General features: G+C 39.3%; 1 protein-coding gene across 8 annotated transcripts in view; it reads left to right on the top strand.

Annotated features, from left to right (window-relative positions):
• Positions 1 to 12,963, top strand: part of AGAP1 (ArfGAP with GTPase domain, ankyrin repeat and PH domain 1) — a 694,100-nt gene that overhangs the window by 288,641 nt on the left and 392,496 nt on the right. For all 8 annotated transcript variants that reach the window (XM_073306802.1, XM_073306800.1, XM_073306804.1 and 5 more), the window contains one exon: positions 7,851 to 7,936. In XM_073306802.1, the coding sequence (XP_073162903.1) occupies positions 7,851 to 7,936 (86 nt within the window). The remainder of the gene's footprint in view (positions 1 to 7,850; positions 7,937 to 12,963) is intronic.

Below are 12,963 nucleotides of genomic sequence, written 5' to 3'. Positions count from 1 at the left end.
TGGCTGTTCTTACAGCTATTGCCACAGTGAGGAGACTTGGTGTTTAGTATACTACCCATGGGCCCTCAAGATTGGTTCTGAGGCCTGCCTTTTCTGAATGGAAACAATGTGACATTTTTCTCCAATGTCAACGTCTTTTACCATAGGACACAGGGAACAGTGCAGCAGTCACTCTATCTGAGGCCATCACATCCATCAGAGAGGTTAGGGCTTAAGTTAGATATGTGCAGGGGCTCTAAATCTACAGAATGTGCATAAGTCCCTTCTGAAGAGTTAGCCTTTTCTTAATCTTATATCACCTACATGCAAAGGGTATGAAAACTTCAGTCTCCATTTTGCTGAATGGGGACTATATGAGAGGAATGAGCCTCACTCATCCTTTGGAATCAAAACACATTCCCAGAGAGCAATGATGACATCCTGCAGCGACAGAGGATGCTGGCTCATGAGAGAATGTAAACAGATCAATAGATTTTAAAGCCAGATGGGAGCATTATGATCATCTAGTCTGAAGACCTCTATAACACAGGCCAAAAAACCTTCATGATATTTTTTACATCAAGCTCATAACTTATGAGTGATAGCATATCTTTTACAAAGACACGAAGAGCTGACTTTAACGGCAAGTGATGGACAAAGCAGCACATCTTTAGGTAAGTTTTTTTCCAGTCATTAATTACCTTTCCTGTTAAATTTGCTGCTTGTTTCTAGTGTGCTTCCAGTCATTGGGTCTTGTTAAACCATTTTCTGCTTGATAAAAAACCGTCTACTGTCTGAAATCTTTCCCTTGTAGGTATTTGTAGATTGTGATCAAGTTATTTCTAAATCTGCTCTTGGACAATCTAAATAGTGAGACTAAAGAAGCTAAATCTATAAGGCATGTTTTCCAAACCTTGAATCGGTTTTGTAGTTTTTTTTTCCTGCATGCCTTTCTGATTTGTCCCACATTCCTTTTGCAGCGTGGATACCAGAACTGGATACAGTATTCTAGTAATGGTCTCCTTAGTATAAACTCTGTATACTGCATTATCTCCCTGTTCATATTTGATATTCTCCTGCTTGTACATCCTAGGATCATGTTTGCCCTCTTAGCTACAATACTGCACTGGGAGCTCATGTTCAATTGATTATCTGCTACGAGCCTTTAAGAACTTTCATGTGTCAGTGAATTCAAGAAGAACCGTCTCCCACCATGTAACTGAGACGTACATTCTTTGTTACTAGGCATTAATTCTTTTGCATAGAGATACACATCTGACATCAGGAATCATAACATTCAAAAACTGGTAGGAGAACACTTCAACCTCTCTGGCCACACAGTAAAAGACTTAAGGGTGGCAATTTTGCAACAGAAAAGCTTCAGAAACAGACTCCAACGAGAAACTGCTGAGCTTGAATTAATATGCAAACTAGATACCATTAACTTGGGTTTGAAGAGAGACTGGGAGTGGCTGGGTCATTACATATATTGAATCTATTTCCCTATGTTAAGTATCCTCACACCTTCTTGCAACTGTCTAAATGTGCCATCTTGATTATTACTACAAAAGTTTTTTTCTCATGCTGATAATAGCTCATCTTAATTAATTAGCTTCTTACAGTCTGTATGGCAACTTCCACCTTCTCTGTATGTATATATATATCTTCTTACTATATGTTCCATTCTGTGCATCCGATGGAATGGGCTGTAGCCCACTGAAACTTATGCTCTAATAAATTTGTTAGTCTCTAAGGTGCCACAAGTACTCCTGTTCTTTTTGCAGATACAGACTAACACGGCTGCTACTCTGTAACATATGCATGTTAAACTAAGTATTTCAACAAGGGACACAGAGTTCCTCCAGGTGCTTCTCAAACCAAACCTTGCTTGAAATAAGACAAAAATAGAAATTAGGTTAACAAGCCTGCCCTGATATCTTCAGCCCAATATTCTAATCCATGCCAGGCCTATGCCGTGACTGACAAATCTGTGGCTGATGCATGGATTTATTTTCATTTTACATTTATTGAAACCAGGCCCTTTGTCAGATAGCTGGGCCACATTTAACTGACGCTCTAGCCTTGTATAACTATCCTAGAATTTTAGTTCAGTATGGGGGAAGGGAGCGTGAGAGAGAGTTTATTAATTTTTCCCTAGTCATGAGCACTTTCATGCATATGTGGTTTATGGTAGGCACACACATCTCTCAGTGCATGCGTGCATGCATGAAGTTTTCACATATACAATAGTTGAGTCTGAGTCCATGCAGACATAACTTGCACAGACACTGACATGTTTGGACGCAAAAGTTGGTGTGCAGGTTTGAAAACATGGGCTTGTGTGAGTACTTCCTAAATCTGCTCTGAAGAGACTGAAGAAATACTAGTTCTTGCCTTGTGCAACATTTTCAGTCATAACACTGAAGTTGAAAGATAACACGTGTTTAAACTGATCTGGAACTCAGACTTCAGTATGCTGAAGTATCCCTCCAAACAATCCTGACTTTCTCCTCACAAGATTTTCTTCTTGTAAAGCTGATGTGACTTCTTTTGAAGTCACTACATCGGTAGTATTTTTTTCTAATTACACTGGTCTGCCTGATAGCAAAGATTATTTGTCCATGAATCGATCAGTATGTTTAACAGGGCTTTCCCCGACCATCTTTCTAATAAACATTGCAAAACAGGTTGAAAGAGGGTAGCTTCATGTGTTTACAAAGCAGTAATTGCTTGGATTTAGAGTTTAGGGATGAATTCCTTCTCTTTCTGAAATAGGGGAGCTCAAACTCTATTATTCACTTAGCTGTTTAGAATATCTCTTAGGGCTGGCCAAGCTTCAGAATTTTTTTTCCTGGCTGCATCCTTCAGGATTTTAAATTGTGTAGGTGGGGTATCTTGGGAGGAATCCTATCTGTCATTTATAACTTAAAGCCAACCAAAAATGAGTATTTGAATGAGACCAATATCAATATATTTTCTGTTTTTGTTCTGTTATTAAATATTTCTCAGTGTCAATAATAAGTCCTCAAACTACTTATATCCTGATATTAGAATCCTGCACCAATAACTGTTATGGAATGAACATTCATTTGAGGTGTGTCAGTTTTTGTAGGCTAATGTTTTCCTTTTTTACCCTTTTAGGGTTAGAGTTTCTCACTTTTCAGTCACATTTATTTTGTAATTGGCTTCATTTTTGAGGGATCTCTTGTTTCCCAATCAGAAACTGACTGGAAAGTTCCAGTACACTAGATGTCTATGCTAGAGCATTCGTGAGCACTAGCCCTGTTGGGATCCAGGAAGTGGGCGGGTGGAAGCAGGCCAACTGCTAAAGGACCTTCCCACAGCCTAAGGGGAGGATCCACAGGTCCAGGATTCCAAATAATTACGGGGGATCGCGAGCACTGGTAGAAGGTATATAGTGTGTTCTCCTAAGCCCTGCAGACCAGAAAACCTTAAAATGCTCTGGGAGTTTTTCCTGTCTCTCACTGAGAACTAGGATCCCCCAGAGTGAAAATCAGGCAAGATAACTTCAGAAAGGTAGGGTTACAAGGAAAGTAAATCCTTCTTACATCTTTCCACATGTAAATCCAAGTTGTCATAGTATCTTGAGTTACTACAGAGGCCTTAAAATGGCATGAAAATTGGAAATAAATTAGGAGAAATCTAAGAATTACTTCAATAACTTTTCGTATGTGATCTTTTGATTTGAAGATTTGTTATCGCTGTACTTTCCAGGAATATAGGAAATGGTTGCACTAGCATGTAAGTAAGAGGAATAAAAGATTAAAATAACTTCCAAGGAACCAATGTACTCAACTTTAAAGGCAGGGTACCAGACTCATTGTATTGGAGTTCATTCTAGCATGATTTGCTTAATTAAATTGATGCAAATTTTATATAAGTAAGGTAGGAATGCAGTAATAGAAACAGAATTGTAATAACCGCCCTTTTGGTTTCTGAGACAAGGTGGATGAGGTAATATCTCTTATTGAATCCACTTCTGTCGGTGAAAGAGAAGCTTTTGAGCTACATGGAGCTCTTCAGGTCCTGGAGGTAATTGAATGGCAATGTAATATAGTGTTGTGTAAAGTGAAGATTCTTCAGGTCCCAAAGAATTCTCTATGTAGCTTGAAAGCTTGTCTCTTTCACCAACAGAAGTGGGCCCAATAAAATATATAGCCTCACCCAACTTGTCTCTCACGTATCCTGGGACCGACACAGCTGCAAGAACACTGCAAACAACTTTTGGTTTATGGCATATGTTGTTTTGGAAGAAAAAAAACGCAACCTGTTAAATAAATGAGAACTTGTGGATAACATTATACATACCGAGGGGTTGCCAAACTGGCTCGTGAGCTGCAAGTGTCTCTTTTACAGTTAGTGCGGCTTGTGGAGCCCCACTCCATTCTCCATCTACCAGACTCGGGGTGTGTGGGGGGGGACCTCAGGGATTCTTCCCTGTGATGGGGCCGGGGCTTCTGCCAGAGACTGCTTGTGCTAGCTGGGGGGGGGGGGGGAGAGGAGGAGGCAGGCACAATTTAAAGGTTTGTCGCCCTGCCCCCTACACACACAGCTTGACTCTCACCCGCAAGCACACCCTCCCTTTTATCCTCAGTGGCCCCTCTCTGCAGCTCCCAGGTGTTACCTCTGCCTGGAGAGGCAGCAGCAAACAGCTGGGAGCTGCAGGGAGGGGCTGCTGCTTTAGCTCTGCAGGGAGAGGCAGCTGCAAAAGAAGTGGCTTTACCTGCAGCTCTCAGGTGTTTGCTGTTGCCTCTTCCTATGGCCACAGCTCCCAGCTTGTTGGCTCCAGCAGCTGCTGCACAGGGAGGAGGCCTGGCGGCACCATGTGACTGGATGGGGCCAGCAAACCTTGGCAAAAATCTGGAGTGGGGAGCATGTGACCCCACGTGCTACCACCACACGTCGCCTCTCGCTTTCACCTAGCGGGGAGGGGTGTCTCGAGGCTTCGGCCCTGCAGGAGATGCCTGCCAGGGCGTGGAGCCTGGCAGGTGCACCCTGGCTCTCAAACTTCTGAAGGTTGTTGTATGTGGCTCGGAGGGTCAGTAATTTTGGTTACCCCTGTACATCACCTTGTCAGATGTTGATTTCTTCCTTCTGCTTCCCACAAAATGAAACTTTGCTGTATCAGACACCTTTAAGGATATTAGGTTCTCCCAGTTCAATGCTAGTAAACTGTAGCTGCCACTTGAGATGATAGGGAGAAGTGGCAGTCCAGATAAGTGAAGCTTCAGAGGGGTAGCCGTGTTAGTCTGGATCTGTAAAAGCGGCAAAGAGTCCTGTGGCACCTAAAAGACTAACAGACGTATTGGAGCATGAATACCCACTTTCCCACGAAAGCTCATGCTCCAATATGTCTGTTAGTCTATAAGGTGCCACAGGACTCTCTGCTGCTTTTACAGATAAATGAAATCTCTCTCTATGGTGGTTGCAGCCACGTTCTCCTTACTACCTACTTACTGTACACACTTACTGGGTTGTAATTCTCTACGTAAGCCTATGTTCCTCTTGTCTGTATTTAACCTATGGAGAGTATGTGAAAATGCATTGAGGTCTACGTGGCCCAAGACTTTTTCCCCCCACAAGAGTGAATACATTATGGATCATGAGTTAGATGGATGCTCTTTCTTAAAATGGGTATTCATTAACTGTTTTACAGTTAGCCTGTTCAGAGTTCAAATATTTACTGTTAAAAGGTGGGAAGGCTGAAAACTGAGGGCTGCTGCAACAGTTGTTCAGAATCTTCACTTTACATCAAACTACATGACCTTGGCATTCAGTTGTTTAGAGCTTAAAAATTTACATGTCCCCAGAGGAGTATATATTGAGCATTTACAATATTGAATTCTATTAATTCTTTACTAAGCTGATAAGGTTTTTTTTGGTAAACTTTATTATATTTTTTTCAAAGGAAAATAATGAAATTAATGGAAATTCAGACTTGGTGATCTAAGATGGTCAGCTTTCTTTGATCCATTTAATTTTATTTTTAGAATTCTATTAATGATGGGCTTGAAAGGATTTTTGTCTGGGACTTGATTTTGATTTTGATTTAATCAAAAGCTGTTCTGAGCTACAGTAGATCCCAGTTTTGTACAGTGTGATGATCAGACAAATCGGTATTTCCCACAATTTTACTGGTGCTCCTGAACTATATGTAATGAAGTATAAAGAAAAAGCTATGTTCTAGCCACTTTTACTCAGAGTTGTAGCTATCTTAAATACTGAATCAAGCTGTTCAGTAATCTCAGCAAATCAAGCAATTATTCATATAGAGTTGTAGCAATCAAGAAAGGGAAAAAGGTGAGTCTGAAGTAGCCAGTGTTTAATTTTGTATCATTTCCCTGAATTCCATTCAGAGTTCTGTTAAAGTTTCAAAGGATTACTGCTGGCTTCTGCATGCTAGCCTTTCTGTTTGTTGTTTGAAGAATGATACACAAAAGACTTGAGGTGAATGCTCTTCTGTAAGAACACTTATTTCAGTAGGTCACTTTCATATGAAATATTTTTTTAAAGTATTTTTCAGTTTTACTTCTATGACAAGTTTATGAAGAAAAAGTAGAGTTGCAAAATTAGGTTAAAAACAAGATGAGGAAGAGTTCTAATTGGAAGTAGCCTAACTTCTAATACAAGAGGAAAAACTAGACACATCTTATACCAATAACATTATACTATTAGCATATCTTTGCCTGTTGAACTCAGATGTGGGTTAATTGGAAGGCATTATGCATAGAGGCTGAAGTCTTGTGTGGCTTAGTCAGTAAGATAAGAATGCTTTCACTTCTAGGAGCAGAGTATAAATCCATCCTAAGGCCTTAAATGGACCAGATTTGCTAATCTTGGTTGAGGCTCAGTCAGGCTCAGAAACCTAAATGTAATCTGGTATTATCTGGAGTCTGTCATGAGAAACAGCATGGTGCCTGAAACACCTCTCAACCAAGGGAAGGATAATCCCTATCCCACCTGCAGGTCAGACTTGATGTCATTGACCAGGGCAATGGTGAGGAAACTTACAGTGCAGCTGCATGCCTCATTTAATCTGTGACAGTTGAAGAGGTCAGTTTCTGAAGTGCCAGTTCCCTGGTCTTCACAAACATTAAATACTCCATTTCCTTTCAAAATATGTATTTGAAGCCCAGAAATAGTTCTTGCTTCAGAGAAGGTTTTGTAGCTTCTACCATTTTATCTCTAACCCAAAATAAGTCTCTAATTCATTCTGTTAGTAAATGGTACAGCACTTCTTTCATAGTTCAGTACATCTCACGGAAGTGCCATCGTTGTAGTTCTTCTGTCTAACGTGTAGTGTTTCAGCACCCTTTCCCTAATTGTGACTTGTGAGTAGAGAATACCATTTTCATAATGTTAAATGTTGACTTTTAAGAACTGGGCTTCTCTTGAGGAAAAATAAAGGGTGTATGTAGCTTAATTATTTTAGTTCTCATGTGAGGTAATGTGAAAATTCAGTATTGTATGTAACTTCAGATTAATACCATTTTGTTGACACTTGCATTTCCCAAAATTACTATTTTAAACCACATCTGGATTGTGGACAAAATGACTTTACTTCATATACTAGCTATCAAAATTTTTAACAATCTCTTATTTTCTTAAGCAGCATGTGTAATAGAGCCCTTGAAATATGCTTCTCAATCAGACTTATAACTCCTTAAAATATGTAATTGAGTTAGCTTTCCTAAATAAGTCTTGCATCCATGAAACTTTATAGATTTGAGCTACATTTGTCATTAATACATAATGCTTAAGCGAGAGTCTTAGAAATATTATTTTCCACAAGTGAAGCCTTTGTTGTGTTTTACTTTTTCTTTTGTGTAATGAGTTACTTTGTGTGACAGGTGGGAGATTCAAGAAGGAGATAGTAGTTGATGGACAAAGCTATCTGCTGCTGATTAGAGATGAAGGGGGCCCTCCAGAGGCACAGGTGAGTATTGCATTTAGAGTTTTATTAGGCTAGACTATAGATCATGAAAATGAATAACTTTAATAAAATTATATCTCACTTGGTATAAGAAAAAGTGCAAAGAATTAAGTCAGTAGGTTGAGAAAACTTGATGTTTTCATAGGAAGTTTTTAAATGTCTTTAAGAATATAAATGTGATGGATTAAAACTTACTCACGTAACTCAAAACAGAATGCACTGATTGCCCTCCTATGAAGGCAGCAGAATATATTACTCCTGATGTGAACAAGCTATATCGCAATCTGCTCAGGTCACCTAACCTGAAAGCAAAGCTGGCTCATTGCCCCACCTTTTCCAACAGCCTGATGAAAATGGAGATGTCATTTAAATCTACCTTTTTGGGGGAGAATTTCCATATGCTTGAATGTGTAAAGTCATCTTTGTATTTTAAAATTACATATAATTAATCAATAGCGATGGTCTCTGGGGCAATACTTAACATCCTCAGTTGAAAATTGGTTCTTTGGTACTTACAAAATGGTTTAAGTTGTAAATTTCACTCTGATAAACTGGAGGAACATAGAACATGTGGACTTATCATGCACAATTCAGGGCTACAAAGCTGATTCACTGACCAGGTAACGACACTACATTACATTTTTATTAAACGTTCATATAAAAGGAATTGATTGAAGTATGTGATTAAGTCCTTTCATAATATTATCATAGCAGATGTACTCACACTGAAATGTGTTAGAAGTGTCTGCTTTTAAATCTTTGTCCTTCTTCCTCATTCTGCCTCATCTCTACTGCTTCTTCCTTGTAGTGTTGTGAGGCAGTCTATAGCTCTCCAGGCCTCAATAGGGCGCCATTGTAATCTTATGCATTTCCTATTTGGTTACTGAATGTTTATTTAACTTCTTTTGTCCTGTAGAAGGCTGTTCTACTGCACACAGGATTTTGATAACTCTGAAGAGGACACAGATGGTCATTTTTCTCTGGTTCCCATACTCTGGGATGATACAAGTTGAAACCATTAAAATTTTTTGTCAGCATATGCTCATATGGGCATTAGTACATATGGTGAAACTCTGGCTACAGTCTGTTTGTCTGGGGCTGTGTGTCTGGATCACCCTCTGCCTCCCCTTACCTGGTTATTAGCAGGGTTGCTAAATACAATCTACTGGCCTCACTGCCCTCAGCTGTTCGTGATGGAGCAGCTTCAAAGAATAAGCAGCAGGAGCTGCTGAGCTGCTCTGCTGCCAAAGAGCTGAATGTAGTGTTGCAAGCAACATCAGCATCTTCTGTTTCAATGCCCCACTATTGCCCATTAGCCATGGGAGGATTAAAGCATTGTGGAAGAAGTTTAGACAAAGGAGAAGAGAAGAGGTTAGGCAGAGGAATGAAGGAGACTTAGAGGAGAAGCCCTTAAGGGAAATTACAAACAAAAGGCAGGCTTACTTAATTCAACTGGGATCTTGTGAGGTAAACCTACCTGTGTTGAGGTAAGAGAGAGAGCCAGACTACTTAACACTCAGTGTGAATAACATGGCTGAGAAACGTGTTTACAACAGCCTATATGTGTATATAAAAGTTTATTATAATACACATGCTATATATATATATGTTGTGTTTGTGTGTGTGTGTGTGTGTATTATAATCTACCAAAAAGCTGTTTTCTTGTAGTATGTTCACTTAATACAACTACACACACAGTGGTTATAGATGCAGAATTTAGGACATGGCACCCAAAGCAGTGTTTTCATTGTATCTAGTGCTGCTACAAAACTATTATTTGACAGATAAATACCAAATATTAAATTGAAATTATCAGAATTTGTGTCCAACAAAGCATTTCATAAAAGTCATAATACGTATCAGAATGTATATTTTCTTCCTGTTTGCCAATCAGTGTTTTATAGGAACAAAATATATGTCTACAGAAGTAATCTCTCTTCTTAAGTTGTTTTAATTGTAATTTGGTCATGTAATATTGTTACAGAGAAGATCTAATTTTTTGTGATTTTCTCATATATCTAATTCACAAAATAAACCCAAATACTATTTCTGGACAAATTAATATTGATAATTTCTGTGATGGAAGTGGAACATCTGAAGGAAAATATTGTTTGTAACCTTCTCTTTTCCTTTGATTCACAGTGATGGCCTGATAAAGTTTTGGGTTTTAAAGGGTTTTTCTATTTTGTTTTTGTTAGGAATATTTTTTTAAATGGAGGAATAAAAGGGATGTGACTTCACAATAGGCAGAAACCTGTGCGGCAGCCTTCCCAGTCCTCAATTCAGTGGGTCTTAACCTCCGGCCCACAGGTGAGCTGCAGCCCGTGTGACATCCTCAGGGCCATACGGGTAGTATTGGATGTGGCCCACATAACACCTTGTGGGGTGCATATGGAGCCCAGAATGGTAAATAGGTTGGAAGCCACTGCCGCAGTTGAAGTGAATCTTAGAAGTGCCTAGACATTCTCTTCTTTCTTAAGTGCCAACTACTGCTCATGCTTCAGCTTATTGTGATGTCACCATTCCAGTCCTCTCGCAGAAATGGGAACTTGGAGTTTGGGAATTGGTGTTCCAGATCCGATTAGTTGTCTAATACAAGAAGCTTCAGATGAAGGTGAAAAACCCTGAAGCTGGCAATTATAGATTAAATTGCCTACAGAGAACTTTCTTTTCTAACCCCTCGATTTGGAGTTTGACTTATGCCCTGAAAAATGAAGGTTTATATTGTAGACTAAACAAAAGTATGAAAATCCATGATAAAGGTGTAGTAAAGGACAATTACTGTTTTTTGCTTTGCATTTTTTCTGTGCCAAGTTAATACATAAACAATTTTAAAAATAGCTCATTTTTGAGGATAAAATCCGAGTGAAATATGTAGTATTGGTCAGTTGATGGTAGTCTGCTTTTCATCCTCATCCTTTTTAAAGCATACCAATAATGAATAAATCGCCATTTCCATAGCTCGCCAGCCATGATTTTAGTTGTTCCTGACCTACCACAAAACTGTTCGTCTCCTATGATAAAACACAACAGTTAGGAGGGATTTGGATGGCTCATGATAGTTGCTGTGGGATACAGTTTCTAGGTTACTAGTGTGATTTTTGGCCTCATTTGAACAAGTGTTCACCTTAATTAAAAAAATAAAAATGGATGCCTTTGGTGCCATTCAAGACACTGAATGCATATGAAATTGTACTGTCCTCTCTGCCCAGAGAACTGTTCTCTGCCACAGTGGGATTTGAAGCACATTAGTGAGGAAATGAAAGGGAAGCTTGAATTTGCCATTGCCCGTGCTGTTTTTCAAAGAGTTCAGTTTCTGGGGCTGTTAACATGGCACCTTCATAACATTAAATTACTTAAGATGGTGTGTAAATTATTTCTCTCTCTTTAGTCACAAACACACACCCCCCCCCCAGAAAAAAAAGTTACCCAAGAGAGCTATTTTATAAATAGACTCCTTTGGTGCATCTCATAACCATTAATAGATGGAATACCTTTCCATCATTGTACACTGGTTTCAATAAATTTTAATACATTCTACAGAAACCATTCATCTCATAAATTATTCTTTAAGAATATCAGCGCTGCAAGCAAGAATTCTAGGCAGAATACAATTGATTCCATGGTATGAGATTAATTATACATTAAAATCCACCAGCTAGACTTCCTCCACAGTTTTTGTACCTCTCTCATGCTTTTCATTAGGCTTCCAGTTCTGACAACAGTTCAGCTCGCACACATTGACAGCGTTGAACATTTGCTGCCATATATTGTGTATTAGCACAATACAGCATTGGCAATACATTGTAGGGGGTTGGCTTATTAAGTATCTGTCTTGAGAACTGCAAAGATTAGTTTTTGCTGTTCTTACACCTTGAAGGATGTGGAAAAATTGGAAAGAGTCCAGCGGAGGGCAACAAAAATGATTAGGGGACTGTAACACATGACTTATGAGGAGAGGCTGAGGGAACTGGGATTGTTTAGTCTGCGGAAGAGAAGAATGAGGGGGGATTTGATAGCTGCTTTCAACTGCCTGAAAGGGGGTTCCAAAGAGGATGGCTCTAGACTGTTCTCATTGGTAGCTGATGACAGAACAAGGAGTAATGGTCTCAAGTTGCAGTGTGGGAGGTTTAATATTAGGAAAAACTTTTTTTCAGTAGGAGGGTGATGAAACACTGGAATGCATTACCTAGGGAGGTGGTGGAATCTCCTTCCTTAGATATTTTTAAAGTCAGGCTTGACAAAGCCATGGCTGGGATGATTTAGTTGGGGATTGGTCCTGCTTTGAGCAGGGGGTTGGACTAGATGACCTCCTGAGATCCCTTCCAACTCTGATATTCTGTGATTCTATGATCCTAAGTGAAAAGACATCCAGGTGTGTTGAAGTGTTCAAATGGTTCATGATCATTTAATGTGTATAAATTCTTTTAATAGAAATAAGACACACACCCCAAAAATAGCCTGTGGATTCTTATTTTCTTTCTGAGCGTTGAGCCTTGAGGGTTCATGTTTTCAACCACCCCCCCCCCCCCCCGCACACACACACACAACCATAAAAGCTAGGAAATTTTCAGTGTAAACAGGGATAATCACATGATCCTAGGAACTGATGCTTTTAAAAAATGTGAAGCATTGCAAACTTAAAATTGTGAGACTTAGAAATACTGAAGTAACAATGGGCATAAACTCAGGAGAACAATAATGCATAACACATATATCTAAACATAAAATACGCTAATTATGGAGAGCATAGAGGCAGTGTTGTCCAGTGGATAGAGCATTGGAGTGGAGATTAGGAAACTCATGTACTATTCCCGCTCAGACACTTGATGACCTTAGGTGAGTCACCTCGCCTCTGTGCCTCCATTTCCACATCTGTAAAATGGTGATTGTGATGTTGACCCGCTTTGTAAAGAGCTTTGAGATCTACTGATGAAAAGTGCTAGATAAGAAGTAGGTGATGTTATTTATTTGCCTAATCTTCTCTTTGCAGCAGCATCTACCTTTTGCTATGTATTTGTACAGTGGGG

Source organism: Lepidochelys kempii, chromosome 11 (genome assembly GCF_965140265.1).
Source record: "Lepidochelys kempii isolate rLepKem1 chromosome 11, rLepKem1.hap2, whole genome shotgun sequence".
NCBI lineage: Eukaryota > Metazoa > Chordata > Testudines > Cheloniidae > Lepidochelys > Lepidochelys kempii.
Note: the sequence above shows the minus strand (reverse complement) of the source record. Positions and strands in the feature narration are given on the sequence as shown.